This window comes from Petromyzon marinus, assembly GCF_048934315.1.
Source record: "Petromyzon marinus isolate PM22_M1 ecotype Great Lakes invasive population chromosome 69 unlocalized genomic scaffold, UKy_Petmar_22M1.pri1.0 chr69_unloc.1, whole genome shotgun sequence".
NCBI classification, from domain to species: Eukaryota; Metazoa; Chordata; class Hyperoartia; order Petromyzontiformes; family Petromyzontidae; genus Petromyzon; species Petromyzon marinus.
In genome coordinates, this window is record NW_027422601.1 from 127501 (window position 1) to 143973 (window position 16473).

General features: G+C 54.4%; 1 protein-coding gene and 1 long non-coding RNA gene across 2 annotated transcripts in view; one reads left to right on the top strand and one right to left on the bottom strand.

Annotated features, from left to right (window-relative positions):
• The window catches only part of LOC116937435 (DNA-dependent protein kinase catalytic subunit-like), a 69801-nt gene that overhangs the window by 38696 nt on the left and 14632 nt on the right, over positions 1-16473 (bottom strand). Inside the window, exons 4-6 of the mRNA XM_076058241.1 lie at positions 11189-11310; positions 7349-7480; positions 5141-5347 (exon numbers count right to left, since the gene is read on the bottom strand). Of these exons, the coding sequence (XP_075914356.1) occupies positions 5141-5347; positions 7349-7480; positions 11189-11310 (461 nt within the window). The remainder of the gene's footprint in view (positions 1-5140; positions 5348-7348; positions 7481-11188; positions 11311-16473) is intronic.
• The window catches only part of LOC142908072 (uncharacterized), a 151811-nt gene that overhangs the window by 34617 nt on the left and 100721 nt on the right, over positions 1-16473 (top strand). The gene's annotated exons all lie outside the window — the stretch shown is intronic.

Sequence of the window (16473 nt, forward strand, 5' to 3'; positions counted from 1 at the left end):
AGACAGAGAGACAGAGGCAGAGAGACGGAGAGATGGAGAGAGACAGAGAGACAGAGACAGAGGCAGAGAGACGGAGAGATGGAGAGAGACAGAGAGACAGAGAGACAGAAGCAGAGAGACGGAGAGATGGAGAGAGACAGAGAGGCGGAGAGAGACGGGGAGAGACAGAGAGACATAGGCAGAGAGACGGAGAGATCGAGAGAGACAGAGAGATCGAGAGACAGAGAGACAGAGGCAGAGAGATGGAGAGATGAAGAGAGACAGAGAGGCGGAGAGAGACGGGGAGAGACAAAGAGACAGAGGCAGAGAGATGGAGAGATGGAGAGATGGAGAGATGGAGAGAGATGGAGAGAGACAGAGAGACAGAGGCAGAGAGACGGAGAGATGGAGAGAGACAGAGAGATGGAGAAAGACAGAGAGACGGAGAGAGAGACAGAGAGAGAGACAGAGAGACGGAGAGAGACGGGGAGAGACAGAGACAGAGAGACGGAGAAAGAGACAGAGAGACGGAGAAAGAGACAGAGAGACAGAGAGACGGAGAGAGAGAGAGAGAGACAGAGAGAGAGTGAAACAGAGACAGACAGAGAGACGGAGAGAGAGACAGAGAGAGACGGAGAGAGAGACGGAGAGAGAGACAGAGAGAGAGACAGAGAGAGAGTGAGACAGAGAGAGAGACAGAGAGACAGAGAGAGAGAGACAGAGAGACAGAGAGAGTGAGACAGAGACAGACGGAGAGACGGAGAGAGAGAGACAGAGAGAGACGGAGAGACAGAGATACAGAGAAATAGACGGAGAGAGAGACAAAGAGAGAGATAGACAGAGAGACGGAGAGAGACGCAGAGTGAGAGACGGAGAGAGAGAGACGGACAGAGACAGAGAGAGAGACGGACAGAGAGACGGAGAGAGACAGAGAGAGAGTGAGACAGAGACACAGACAGAGAAACAGAGACAGACAGAGAGACGGAGAAAGAGACGGAGAGAGAGACGCATAGAGACAAAGAGAGTGACAGGGAGAGAGACCGGGAGAGAGACAGAGCGAAAGCGGTTCACGATGGCCGTGTCAGAGGCTGGGTCTGGGTGTTTCTCTCTCTCAAGGGGTTCACGATGGCCGTGTCAGAGACACTGAGAGTCTGGGTTCAAGCCCTGGGTCTGGGTGTCTCTCTCTCTCAGGGAGTTCACGATGGCCGTGTCAGAGACACTGAGAGTCTGGGTTCAAGCCCTGGGTCTGGGTGTCTCTCTCTCTCAGGGGGTTCACGATGGCCGTGTCAGAGACACTGAGAGTCTGGGTTCAAGCCCTGGGTCTGGGTGTCTCTCTCTCTAAGGGGGTTCACGATGGCCGTGTCTAGTAGTGTAGTGTATAGTAGTGTAGTGTATAGTGTAGTGTATAGTAGTGTAGTGTATAGTAGTGTAGTGTATAGTGTAGTGTACAGTAGTGTAGTGTATAGTGTAGTGTGTAGTAGTGTAGTGTATAGTAGTGTAGTGTATAGTAGTGTAGTAGTGTATAGTGGTGTAGTGTATAGTGGTGTAGTGTATCGTAGTGTAGTGTACAGTAGTGTAGTGTGTAGTGTATAGTAGTGTATAGTAGTGTAGTGTACAGTAGTGTAGTGTACAGTATTGTAGTGTACAGTGTAGTATATAGTAGTGTATAGTAGTGTAGTGTATAGTGGTGTAGTGTATAGTGGTGTAGTGTATAGTGGTGTAGTGTATAGTGGTGTAGTGTATAGTAGTGTAGTGTATAGTGGTGAAGTGTATAGTAGTGTAGTGTACAGTAGTGTAGTGTATAGTAGTGTAGTGTACAGTAGTGTATATAGCATCTGAAAGCGATGCGTTGACCACCTCTGTGATGATGAGCGGAGTTCACACAGTAGAGACCCACAGACTACTCACACAGTAGAGACCCACAGACTACTCACACAGTAGAGACCCACAGACTACTCACACAGTAGAGACCCACAGACTACTCACACAGTAGAGACCCACAGACTACTCACACAGTAGAGACCCATAGACTACTCACACAGTAGAGACCCACAGACTACTCACACAGTAGAGACCCACAGACTACTCACACAGTAGAGACCCACAGACTACTCACACAGTAGAGACCCACAGACTACTCACACAGTAGAGACCCACAGACTACTCACACAGTAGAGACCCACAGACTACTCACACAGTAGAGACCCACAGACTACTCACACAGTAGAGACCCACAGACTACTCACACAGTAGAGACCCACAGACTACTCACACAGTAGAGACCCACAGACTACTCACACAGTAGAGACCCAAAGACTACTCACACATTAGAGACCCATAGACTACTCACACAGTAGAGACCCATAGACTACTCACACAGTAGAGACCCACAGACTACTCACACAGTAGAGACCCACAGACTACTCACACAGTTTGAGACCCACAGACTACTCACACAGTAGAGACCCATAGACTACTCACACAGTAGAGACCCAAAGACTACTCACACATTAGAGACCCAAAGACTACTCAAACAGTAGAGACCCATAGACTACTCACAGTAGAGACCCACAGACTACTCACACAGTAGAGACCCACAGACTACTCACACAGTAAAGACCCACAGACTACTCACACATTAGAGACCCATAGACTACTCACACAGTAGAGACCCACAAACTACTCACACGGTAGAGACCCACAGACTACTCACACAGTAGAGACCCACAGACTACTCACACAGTAGAGACCCATAGACTACTCACACAGTATAGACCCACAGACTACTCACACAGTAGAGACCCACAGACTACTCACACAGTAGAGACCCACAGACTACTCACACAGTAGAGACCCATAGACTACTCACACAGTAGAGACCCACAGACTACTCACACAGTAGAGACCCATAGACTACTCACACAGTAGAGACCCACAGACTACTCACACAGTAGAGACCCACAGACTACTCACACAGTAGAGACCCATAGACTACTCACACATTAGAGACCCATAGACTACTCACACAGTAGAGACCCACAGACTACTCACACAGTAGAGACCCACAGACTACTCACACAGTAGAGACCCATAGACTACTCACACAGTAGAGACCCACAGACTATTCACACAGTAGAGACCCATAGACCACTCACACAGTAGAGACCCATAGACTACTCACACAGTAGAGACCCAGAGACTACTCACACAGTAGAGACCCACAGACTACTCACACAGTAGAGACCCACAGACTACTCACACGGTAGAGACCCACAGACTACTCACACGGTAGAGACCCACAGACTACTCACACATTAGAGAGACCCACAGACTACTCACACGGTAGAGACCCACAGACTACTCACACAGTAGAGACCCATAGACTACTCACACAGTAGAGACCCACAGACTATTCACACAGTAGAGACCCACAGACTACTCGCACAGTAGAGACCTACAGACTACTCACACAGTAGAGACCCATAGACTACTCACACAGTAGAGACCCACAGACTACTCACACAGTAGAGACCCACAGACTACTCACACAGTAGAGAGACCCACAGACTACTCACACAGTAGAGACCCACAGACTACTCACACAGTAGAGACCCACAGACTACTCACACAGTAGAGACCCACAGACTACTCACACAGTAGAGACCCACAGACTACTCACACAGTAGAGACCCACAGACTACTCACACAGTAGAGACCCACAGACTACTCACACAGTAGAGACCCACAGACTATTCACACAGTAGAGACCCACAGACTACTCGCACAGTAGAGACCTACAGACTACTCACACAGTAGAGACCCATAGACTACTCACACAGTAGAGACCCACAGACTACTCACACAGTAGAGACCCACAGACTACTCACACAGTAGAGAGACCCACAGACTACTCACACAGTAGAGACCCACAGACTACTCACACAGTAGAGACCCACAGACTACTCACACAGTAGAGACCCACAGACTACTCACACAGTAGAGACCCACAGACTACTCACACAGTAGAGACCCACAGACTACTCACACAGTAGAGACCCACAGACTACTCACACAGTAGAGACACCCACAGACAACTCACACAGTAGAGACCCACAGACTACTCACACAGTAGAGACCCACAGACTACTCACACAGTAGAGACCCACAGACTACTCACACAGTAGAGACCCATAGACTACTCACACAGTAGAGACCCAGAGACTACTCACACAGTAGAGACCCATAGACTACTCACACAGTAGAGACCCACAGACTACTCACACAGTAGAGACCCACAGACTACTCACACGGTAGAGACCCACAGACTACTCACACAGTAGAGACCCACAGACTACTCACACAGTAGAGACCCACAGACTACTCACACAGTAGAGACCCACAGACTACTCACACAGTAGAGACCCATAGACTACTCACACAGTAGAGACCCAGAGACTACTCACACAGTAGAGACCCATAGACTACTCACACAGTAGAGACCCATAGACTACTCACACACTAGAGACCCACAGACTACTCACACAGTAGAGACCCACAGACTACTCACACAGTAGAGACCCACAGACCACTCACACAGTAGAGACCCACAGACTACTCACACAGTAGACACCCACAGACTACTCACACAGTAGAGACCCAGAGACTACTCACACAGTAGAGACCCACAGACTACTCACACGGTAGAGAGACCCACAGACTACTCACACAGTAGAGACACCCACAGACTACTCACACAGTAGAGACACCCACAGACCACTCACACGGTAGAGACCCACAGACTACTCACACAGTAGAGACACCCACAGACTACTCACACAGTAGAGACACCCACAGACTACTCACACAGTAGAGACACCCACAGACTACTCACACAGTAGAGACACCCACAGACTACTCACACAGTAGAGACACCCACAGACCACTCACACAGTAGAGACACCCACAGACTACTCACACAGTAGAGACACCCACAGACTACTCACACAGTAGAGACACCCACAGACTACTCACACAGTAGAGACACCCACAGACTACTCACACAGTAGAGACACCCACAGACTACTCACACAGTAGAGACACCCACAGACCACTCACACAGTAGAGACACCCACAGACCACTCACACGGTAGACACCTGTTACCTGCACAAAGACGAACACGGGGGCGTAGTGGAGCTCGCTGTCGCGTAGCAGCCGCTGCAGGTCAGAGTTCAGCCCCACGTACAGCTGCACCCTTCGCTCCTCTTCCTCTTCCTCTTCGGCGTCGGCACGGCCGGCCTCTTCAACCCGCCGGGGCAGCAGGCCTCCGAGCAGCGAGCCGAGCAACATGCGTGCCACCGGAGCGTCGCACTGCACACACGCACGGACACGCACACACGCACACGCACACACACACACGCACACGCACGCACATGCACGCCACCCCAGCGTGAACGTCTCGCGGAGACGGGGAGATGTTGACCACCTCGCCCGGCGCGCAGGAGGTCGTGGGTTCCATCCCGACCCTGACGACGCCGGCTGCGGTACATGTGGAGTCTGCGACACACTCTCTCTCTGTCTCTCTCTCTAATCATCATCGTCACCACGGTGACTATGAGATGTTAACTAACTCACTCACCCACGCTCACTTCACACACACACACACTCTTTCATCCACCCACTCACTCACTCACCCACACACTCACTCACTCACTCACCCAATCACCTACTCACTCACCCATTCACTCACCCAATCACCCATTCACTCACTCACCCACTCACTCACCCAATCACCCACTCACTCACCCAATCAACCAATCACTCACTCACCCACTCAATCACTCACCCATTCACTCACTCAATCACCCTATCACCCACTCACTCACCCAATCAACCAATCACTCACTCACCCACTCAATCACTCACCCATTCACTCACTCAATCACCCAATCACCCACTCACTCACCAATCAACCAATCACTCACTCACCCACTCAATCACTCACCCATTCACTCACTCACCCACACACTCACTCACTCACTCACCCAATCACCTACTCACTCACCCAATCACCCACTCACTCACCCAATCACCCACTCACTCACCCAATCACCTACACACTCACTCACCCACTCACTCACCCAAACACCCACTCACTCACCCATTCACTCACTCACCCACTCACTCACCCAATCACCCACTCACTCACCCAATCAACCAATCACTCACCCACTCAATCACTCACCCATTCACTCACTCAATCACCCTATCACCCACTCACTCACCCAATCACCCACTCACTCACCCAATCAACCAATCACTCACCCACTCAATCACTCACCCATTCACTCACTCAATCACCCTATCACCCACTCACTCACCCGATCACTTACTCACTCACCCAATCACCCACTCAGTCACTCACCCACGAACTCACCCACTCACTCACCTCACTCACTCACTCACCCACCCACTCACTCACTCAATCACTCACTCACCCACTCACTCACCCAATCACTCACTCACTCACCCAATCACCCACTCACTCACCCACTCACTCACTCAATCACTCACTCACCCACTCAATCACCCACTCACTCACTCACCCACCCACACACCCACTCACTCACCCAATCACCCACTCACTCACCCAATCACCCACTCACCCACCCACTAAATCACCCACTCACTCACCCAATCACTCACTCACTCACCCACTCACTCACCCAAACACCCACTCACTCACCCATTCACTCACTCACCCACTCACTCACCCAATCACCCACTCACTCACCCAATCAACCAATCACTCACCCACTCAATCACTCACCCATTCACTCACTCAATCACCCTATCACCCACTCACTCACCCAATCACCCACTCACTCACCCAATCAACCAATCACTCACCCACTCAATCACTCACCCATTCACTCACTCAATCACCCTATCACCCACTCACTCACCCGATCACTTACTCACTCACCCAATCACCCACTCAGTCACTCACCCACGAACTCACCCACTCACTCACCTCACTCACTCACTCACCCACCCACTCACTCACTCAATCACTCACTCACCCACTCACTCACCCAATCACTCACTCACTCACCCAATCACCCACTCACTCACCCACTCACTCACTCAATCACTCACTCACCCACTCAATCACCCACTCACTCACTCACCCACCCACACACCCACTCACTCACCCAATCACCCACTCACTCACCCAATCACCCACTCACCCACCCACTAAATCACCCACTCACTCACCCAATCACTCACTCACTCACTCACCCACTCACTCACCCACTCACTCACCCACTCCCCCCCCCCCCCCCCCGTGTGCCCCCCCCTCTCCCCCACCTGTGCCAGTGCCTGTAGGGGAGCGATGATGGCCGAGTGAGGGATTTGGATGTCTGGGAGCTCCCCCAGGCGGTAGCTGCGGTAGAGACGCACGTGGGAGTCAGACCCCATGCGCAGCTCACGCTGCCTCTCCTGCACGGGGGGGGGAGGGCACGGGGGGGGCAGGGGGGGGCAGGGGGAGGGGCGGGGGGGGAGGGATAGGGTTAGTTCACGATGGCCGTGTCAGAGACACTGAGAGTCTGGGTTCAAGCCCTGGGTCTGGGTGTCTCTCAGGGGGTTCACGATGGCCGTGTCAGAGACACTGAGAGTCTGGGTTCAAGCCCTGGGTCTGGGTGTCTCTCTCTCTCTCAGGGGGTTCACGATGGACGTGTCAGAGACGCTGAGAGTCTGGGTTCAAGCCCTGGGTCTGGGTGTCTCTCTCTCTCAGGGGGTTCACGATGGCCGTATAAGAGACACTGAGAGTCTGGGTTCAAGCCCTGGGTCTGGGCGTCTCTCTCTCTCTCAGGGGGTTCACGATGGCCGTGTCAGAGACACTGAGAGTCTGGGTTCAAGCCCTGGGTCTGGGTGTCTCTCTCTCTCAGGGGGTTCACGATGGCCGTGTCAGAGACACTGAGAGTCTGGGTTCAAGCCCTGGGTCTGGGTGTCTCTCTCTCTCAGGGGGTTCACGATGGCTGTGTCAAAGACACTGAGAGTCTGGATTCAAGCCCTGGGTCTGGGTGTCTCTCTCTCTCAGGGGGTTTCACGATGGCCGTGGCAGAGACACTGAGACCTCGGTTCAAGCCCTGGGTCTGGGTGTCTCTCTCTCTCAGGGGGTTCACGATGTCCGTGTCAGAGACACTGAGAGTCTGGGTTCAAGCCCTGGGTCTGGCTGTCTCTCTCAGGGGGTTCACGATGGCCGTGTCAGAGACACTGAGAGTCTGGGTTCAAGCCCTGGGTCTGGGTGTCTCTCTCTCTCAGGGGGTTCACGATGGCCGTGTCAGAGACACTGAGAGTCTGGGTTCAAGCCCTGGGTCTGGGTGTCTCTCTCTCTCAGGGGGTTCACGATGGCCGTGTCAGAGACACTGAGAGCCTGGGTTCAAGCCCTGGGTCTGGGTGTCTCTCTCTCTCTCAGGGGGTTCACGATGGCTGTGTCGACTTAGCCCCAAATGAGTTACCTGCACTGAAGTGGTGCTGTGCAGCAGTAAAACATGGCCAGCACTGGGGGAGACAAAGGCGGCCGTGGCACTGTAGCACCCTCGTGTGCTACAGTGCCAGGCAGACTTCACCGGCTCCTGCTGCTGCTGCTGCTGATCGCTTGCTCACGAGCACTTGCCCCGAGAGCCCGTTGAGGCTACACGGCGGCAGAGGGACCCCTTTGCCTTTAGCTTAGCTCACCTTCACCTGAGCTCACGTGAGCTCACCTGAGCTCAGGTGAGCTCACCTTCACCTCACCTTCACCTCACCTGAGCTCACCTGAGCTCACCGTCACCTGAGCTCACCTCACCTGAGCTCACCTGAGCTCACCTGAGCTCACCTTCACCTGAGCTCACGTGAGCTCACCTTCACCTCACCTTCACCTCACCTGAGCTCACCTGAGCTCACCTTCACCTGAGCTCACCTCACCTGAGCTCACCTGAGCTCACCTCACCTGAGCTCACCTGAGCTCACCTGAGCTCACCTTCACCTGAGCTCACCTCACCTGAGCTCACCTGAGCTCACCTTCACCTGAGCTCACCTTCACCTGAGCTCACCTCACCTGAGCTCACCTGAGCTCACCTCACCTGAGCTCACCTGAGCTCACCTGAGCTCACCTTCACCTGAGCTCACCTCACCTGAGCTCACCTGAGCTCACCTTCACCTGAGCTCACCTTCACCTGAGCTCACCTCACCTGAGCTCACCTGAGCTCACCTGAGCTCACCTTCACCTGAGCTCACCTTCACCTGAGCTCACCTTCACCTGAGCTCACCTCACCTGAGCTCACCTGAGCTCACCTTCACCTCAGCTCACCTTCACCTGAGCTCACCTCACCTGAGCTCACCTGAGCTCACCTCACCTGAGCTCACCTGAGCTCACCTGAGCTCACCTTCACCTGAGCTCACCTCACCTGAGCTCACCTGAGCTCACCTTCACCTGAGCTCACCTTCACCTGAGCTCACCTCACCTGAGCTCACCTGAGCTCACCTGAGCTCACCTTCACCTGAGCTCACCTTCACCTGAGCTCACCTTCACCTGAGCTCACCTTCACCTGAGCTCACCTCACCTGAGCTCACCTGAGCTCACCTCACCTGAGCTCACCTGAGCTCACCTGAGCTCACCTTCACCTGAGCTCACCTCACCTGAGCTCACCTGAGCTCACCTTCACCTGAGCTCACCTCACCTGAGCTCACCTGAGCTCACCTGAGCTCACCTTCACCTGAGCTCACCTTCACCTGAGCTCACCTTCACCTGAGCTCACCTCACCTGAGCTCACCTGAGCTCACCTCACCTGAGCTCACCTGAGCTCACCTGAGCTCACCTTCACCTGAGCTCACCTCACCTGAGCTCACCTGAGCTCACCTTCACCTGAGCTCACCTCACCTGAGCTCACCTTCACCTCACCTTCACCTGAGCTCACCTCACCTCACCTCACCTGAGCTCACCTTCACCTCACCTTCACCTGAGCTCACCTCACCTCACCTCACCTGAGCTCACCTTCACCTCAGCTCACCTTCACCTCAGCTCACCTTCACCTGAGCTCACCTTCACCTCACCTGAGCTCACCTGAGCTCACCTGAGCTCACCTTCACCTCACCTCACCTCACCTGAGCTCACCTTCACCTCAGCTCACCTTCACCTCAGCTCACCTTCACCTGAGCTCACCTTCACCTCACCTGAGCTCACCTGAGCTCACCTGAGCTCACCTTCACCTCACCTCACCTGAGCTCACCTTCACCTCAGCTCACCTTCACCTCAGCTCACCTTCACCTGAGCTCACCTTCACCTCACCTGAGCTCACCTGAGCTCACCTGAGCTCACCTTCACCTGAGCTCACCTGAGCTCACCTTCACCTCAGCTCACCTTCACCTCAGCTCACCTTCACCTGAGCTCACCTTCACCTCACCTGAGCTCACCTGAGCTCACCTGAGCTCACCTTCACCTGAGCTCACCTGAGCTCACCTTCACCTCAGCTCACCTTCACCTCAGCTCACCTGAGCTCACCTGAGCTCACCTTCACCTCAGCTCACCTTCACCTCAGCTCACCTTCACCTCACCTGAGCTCACCTGAGTTCACCTTCACCTCAGCTCACCTCACCTGAGCTCACCTAAGTTCACCTGAGCTCACCTTCACCTCACCTTCACCTGAGTTCACCTTCACCTGAGCTCACCTTCACCTGAGCTCACCTTCACCTGAGCTCACCTGAGTTCACCTGAGCTCACCTTCACCTCACCTTCACCTGAGTTCACCTTCACCTGAGCTCACCTTCACCTGAGCTCACCTGAGTTCACCTGAGCTCACCTTCACCTCACCTTCACCTGAGTTCACCTTCACCTGAGCTCACCTCACCTGAGCTCACCTGAGCTCACCTTCACCTGAGCTCACCTTCACCTGAGCTCACCTGAGTTCACCTGAGCTCACCTTCACCTCACCTTCACCTGAGCTCACCTCACCTGAGCTCACCTGAGCTCACCTTCACCTGAGCTCACCTTCACCTGAGCTCACCTGAGCTCAGGTGAGCTCACCTGAGCTCACCTGAGCTCACCTTCACCTGAGCTCACCTTCACCTGAGCTCACCTGAGCTCAGGTGAGCTCACCTGAGCTCACCTCAGCTCACCTTCACCTGAGCTCACCTTCACCTGAGCTCACCTTCACCTGAGCTCACCTGCTCCATCTTCTGGGAGCGGACGACGCGGCGGGCGTGGAAGTTGCGGAGGCGGCTGGACGAGGAGGAGGAGGAGGCGAAGACTCGGCGCTTGAGAGCACGCAGATCACAGCCAGGGTCCACTACACACAGGTACACACAGGTACACACACACAGGTGTACACACACACAGGTACACACACAACAACAACAACAACCGCCATTCGCCACTAAGTGGCGGTGACGTCACCACGACGCTTGTGCCAGGCTATGTGCACCCTGAGGCCACGTGAAGTGTCGAACGCCCGCTGGCAGGAGGTCACAGGGCAGACCCAGGTGCCACGGGTCGACTGATTGAGATGACTGGCTGATGCACCACCTGTGCCCCCTACTGTGCCAACCTGCTGTGCTTTAGCCACCCGGCGCTCCGCTCGCTGTTGTGAGCGTCGCTCCTCCGCCCTCCGTTGTTGTTGGAGGGCGACTGCCTCCAACTGCCCAGTAGCATCCTTCACGAGCCTCCTCCACAGAGGCCGATCTTGACACCGCTGGTACCAGTCATCGGCAAGTCCACTCAGCTCCACGTCCTCCTGTACCACATCACTCCATCTCTTCTCTAGCCCGTGCCGCGCCCGCTTAGCCCCCTCAATCCGGCCAAACAAAAGCTGTTTCGGCATGCGGTGGCTGGGCATGCGGGCTACATGACCCAGCCATCGCAGCCTTGCCTGCCGGAGGAGCTCACCGATGGGACCCTGCCCAGATCTTTCAAGGATTTGTGAGCTCCTCACACAATCCAGTCTGGTTAAACCCAGGATGGATCGTAGGCAGGCCAGCCTAAATGTTTCTAACCGGCGAAGATGTTCCATTAGGGGGGTCCACGTTTCGCAAGCGTATAGAAGGGAGGGAATGACCGTGGCCGAGAAGACCTGAAGCTTAGTGCGGAGCGACAGACCAGGTAGCTTCCACACAGCGTTACGCAACCGATGAAAAGATATTGCCGCTCGACTGATTCGGAGTGAGACCTCTGCTGTTAAACTGGAGCCAGTCATAAGCACACTGCCCAGGTATGGGAAACTCTCCACTCTCTCTACAACTGCCCCATCACCGATTGGGAGTTGTGGGGGTGGAGTGTCCGATGGTACAAAATACCCAGGCAGGTGCTTAGTTTTGGTGGGGCTGATGGTAAGGCCCCACCTCTTAGTGGCACGCTCCAGTCTCAGCAGCAGCGTCTCCAACTCCTCCTCTGACTGAGCAGCTATTACCAAGTCATCAGCATACATAACGTGGTTGAGCAATCGGGAGCCATCCCTTGACCGCACCCGGGCATCGATTAGCCTCCCATTATATTTGTACCATATGGAGATTCCTCCGGTACAGCTATTGAAGGCTTCACGAACTACGTGGTCAAAATAGATGTTAAATAATGTGGGAGCCAGAGGACATCCCTGTCGCACCCCAAGGTGTACAGGGAATGGCTCTGACTCCCGGCCACGTAGTTTTACCCGGGCCCGCTCACCATCATGAAGGTCCTTAATGATCGTGAGCAGAGGGTCAGGTACTCCAAAAGCACGAAGAACGACCCAGAGCCCAGGCCTACTGATGGTATCATAGGCCTTGACCAGGTCAATAAAGCAGAGATGTAGGTCTTGTTGGAATTCCCTACACCTCTGCTGTAGCAGACGGACAGAAAATATGGCATCTGTGCAGGACCACACACACACACAGGTACACTCACACACACACACAGGTACACACACAAAAACAAAGACAAAGATCCCCCGTATAGCCTGAACAGACTGTAGGGGCAAGTGCTGTTAGCGAGCACCTATGAAGGCCGGAACGGTACACGAGGGGGTGGGTGGCCAGCACCACGCCCGACCGCCTTTGTCTCCCTAGTGGCGATGTTTACTACACACCATGCCAGGTACTCATTTGAGGCTGAGTCGACCTAGGGGAGGCACGGGACCGGTTCAGATAATCGTCACTGGTGTTGGCCGTGAGCGGGAATCGAACCCGGGTCGCCAGGTTCATAGCGCAGCGCGCTAACCGCTACACTACCGCTCCCCACTCACACACACACAGGTACACACACACAGGTACACACACACACACAGGTACACACACACACACACAGGTACACACACACACACACAGGTACACACACACAACAACAACAACAACCGCCATTCGCCACTAAGTGGCGGTGACGTCACCACGACGCTTGTGCCAGGCTATGTGCACCCTGAGGCCACGTGAAGTGTCGAACGCCCGCTGGCAGGAGGTCACGGGGCAGACCCAGGTGCCACGGGTCGACTGACTGAGATGACTGGCTGATGCACCACCTGTGCCCCCTACTGTGCCAACCTGCTGTGCTTTAGCCACCCGGCGCTCCGCTCGCTGTTGTGAGCGTCGCTCCTCCGCCCTCCGTTGTTGTTGGAGGGCGACTGCCTCCAACTGCCCAGTAGCATCCTTCACCAGCCTCCTCCACAGAGGCCGATCTTGACACCGCTGGTACCAGTCATCGGCAAGTCCACTCAGCTCCACGTCCTCCTGTACCACATCACTCCATCTCTTCTCTAGCCCGTGCCGCGCCCGCTTAGCCCCCTCAATCCGGCCAAACAAAAGCTGTTTCGGCATGCGGTGGCTGGGCATGCGGGCTACATGACCCAGCCATCGCAGCCTTGCCTGCCGGAGGAGCTCACCGATGGGACCCTGCCCAGATCTTTCAAGGATTTGTGAGCTCCTCACACAATCCAGTCTGGTTAAACCCAGGATGGATCGTAGGCAGGCCAGCCTAAATGTTTCTAACCGGCGAAGATGTTCCATTAGGGGGGTCCACGTTTCGCAAGCGTAGAGAAGGGAGGGAATGACCGTGGCCGAGAAGACCTGAAGCTTAGTGCGGAGCGACAGACCAGGTAGCTTCCACACAGCGTTACGCAACCGATGAAAAGATATTGCCGCTCGACTGATTCGGAGTGAGACCTCTGCTGTTAAACTGGAGCCAGTCATAAGCACACTACCCAGGTATGGGAAACTCTCCACTCTCTCCACAACTGCCCCATCACCGATTGGGAGTTGTGGGGGTGGAGTGTCCGATGGTACAAAATACCCAGGCAGGTGCTTAGTTTTGGTGGGGCTGATGGTAAGGCCCCACCTCTTAGTGGCACGCTCCAGTCTCAGCAGCAGCGTCTCCAACTCCTCCTCTGACTGAGCAGCTATTACCAAGTCATCAGCATACATAACGTGGTTGAGCAATAGGGAGCCATCCCTTGACCGCACCCGGGCATCGATTAGCCTCCCATTATATCTGTACCATATGGAGATTCCCCCGGTACAGCTATTGAAGGCTTCACGAACTACGTGGTCAAAATAGATGTTAAATAATGTGGGAGCCAGAGGACATCCCTGTCGCACCCCAAGGTGTACAGGGAATGGCTCTGACTCCCGGCCACGTAGTTTTACCCGGGCCCGCTCACCATCATGAAGGTCCTTAATGATCGTGAGCAGAGGGTCAGGTACTCCAAAAGCACGAAGAACGACCCAGAGCCCAGGCCTACTGATGGTATCATAGGCCTTGACCAGGTCAATAAAGCAGAGATGTAGGTCTTGTTGGAATTCCCTACACCTCTGCTGTAGCAGACGGACAGAAAATATGGCATCTGTGCAGGACCGCCCTTTCCTGAAACCGCATTGGGGCTCCGCAAGCCTCTCCTCAGCGTGCCTGGCAAGGCGATGCTGAATAATCCTTGCCAGGACCTTTCCCGGCACACTGAGGAGTGAGATGCCCCTGTAGTTGTTACAGTCTGTGCGGTCCCCCTTCTTAAAAAGGGGGACCACCAGGGCATCCTTCCAATCCTGCGGAACCCGTCCAGTGGTCCAGACTGTTGTTATGATGTCATATAGGGCAGTCTGTGCACAAACACCACCCTCCCTCAGCATTTCGCTTGGGAGATCATCTCTGCCCGCTGCCTTTCCCGGTTTCAGACTCCGGATCGCCTTCAATACTTCCTCAGCAGATGGCACCTCAGCCAGCCACTCACAGGGGGTGACTTCATCCAATATTTGAGGCACCGCAGCCTCAGCAGGGTCATCCTCACTTTGTGCCGCGATGTTTTCCTGGCTGAGGGATTTTCCCTCCCCCAGGACCTCACAGAAATGCTCAGCAAATCTGCGAACCTGTTCCTGGGGGTCGGAAATTGGATCACCGTTTTTTCCCCTAATGATGGTAATAGGTGTGGCGCTGCAGGTTACTTTTTTGATGGAGTTAAATATAGATTTGTGATCACGGGCCACTGAGGCAGACTCCATCTCCTCAGCAACCCGCGACCACCACCCATCCTTGCAGCGCCTCACGGCTCTCCGAACCTCCGAGCGAAGGCTGCGGTAAGCCTCCTCATTCTCTGACGTGGGATTCTGTAGCCGATGACAGTGGGCCTGTCGCTTTTTCTCAACCATCCTGAACAACTCCTCTGTCATCCAGGGTGTCTGGGGAGGTCTGGACCGCGTACCCAAAGCAGCCATTGCAGCTGCATGAGTCACAGTCCTAAACCTCGCCCATTTACCCTCGACATCAGGAGGAGTCGGGGACGATGCCAATCCCAGCCGCAAGCGATGATGAAATTCTCGCTTGCAACTTTCATCAGATAACTGAGACCAGGCCACTTTAGGTTGGAATGGGGTCCTGGGTGTACACCCACCACCGGAGTGGAAGAATGGCAGGCGCATCTTACAGATGACTAGTCGATGGTCAGAGGGCAGATCAGCTCCACGGTAGGTCCTGGTGTCAAGGACATGGGCTCGCATTCGCTGGTCCGTCACTATGTAGTCCAGCAGATGTTCTTGCTTGGACCCGGCATGCATCCATGATGTTGTGTGGATGCGCCGATGCCGGAACAGCGTGTTGGTAATTACAAGCCCATGGGCTGCACAAAAATCTAGCAGCCTCCTACCGTTGTTATTGAGCTGATCTGGCCCATGCCCTCCAATCACTCCAGACCAGGTGCCAGTATCATGACCAACTCGGGCATTGAAGTCACCCAACATGATGACTCTATCCCGAGGGGCCACTTTAGCCAGCACCTGTGACAGGAGGTCATAGAAGGCATCTGACTCATCGGCTTTGCCTGCATCCCTCCACGGATGTTCATCTTCGGTGGGGGCATAAGTAACCACGACCACCATTCCTCGCCTCCGGTTGATGGGAAGGCGAGCCCAAAGTAGCCTGGGGCTTACAGCTTCCCACACCTCACCGCCACGCTCCCACGCCCCCTTCATTCTTTTGTTCAAAAGAAGACCCACACCCTGTTGTT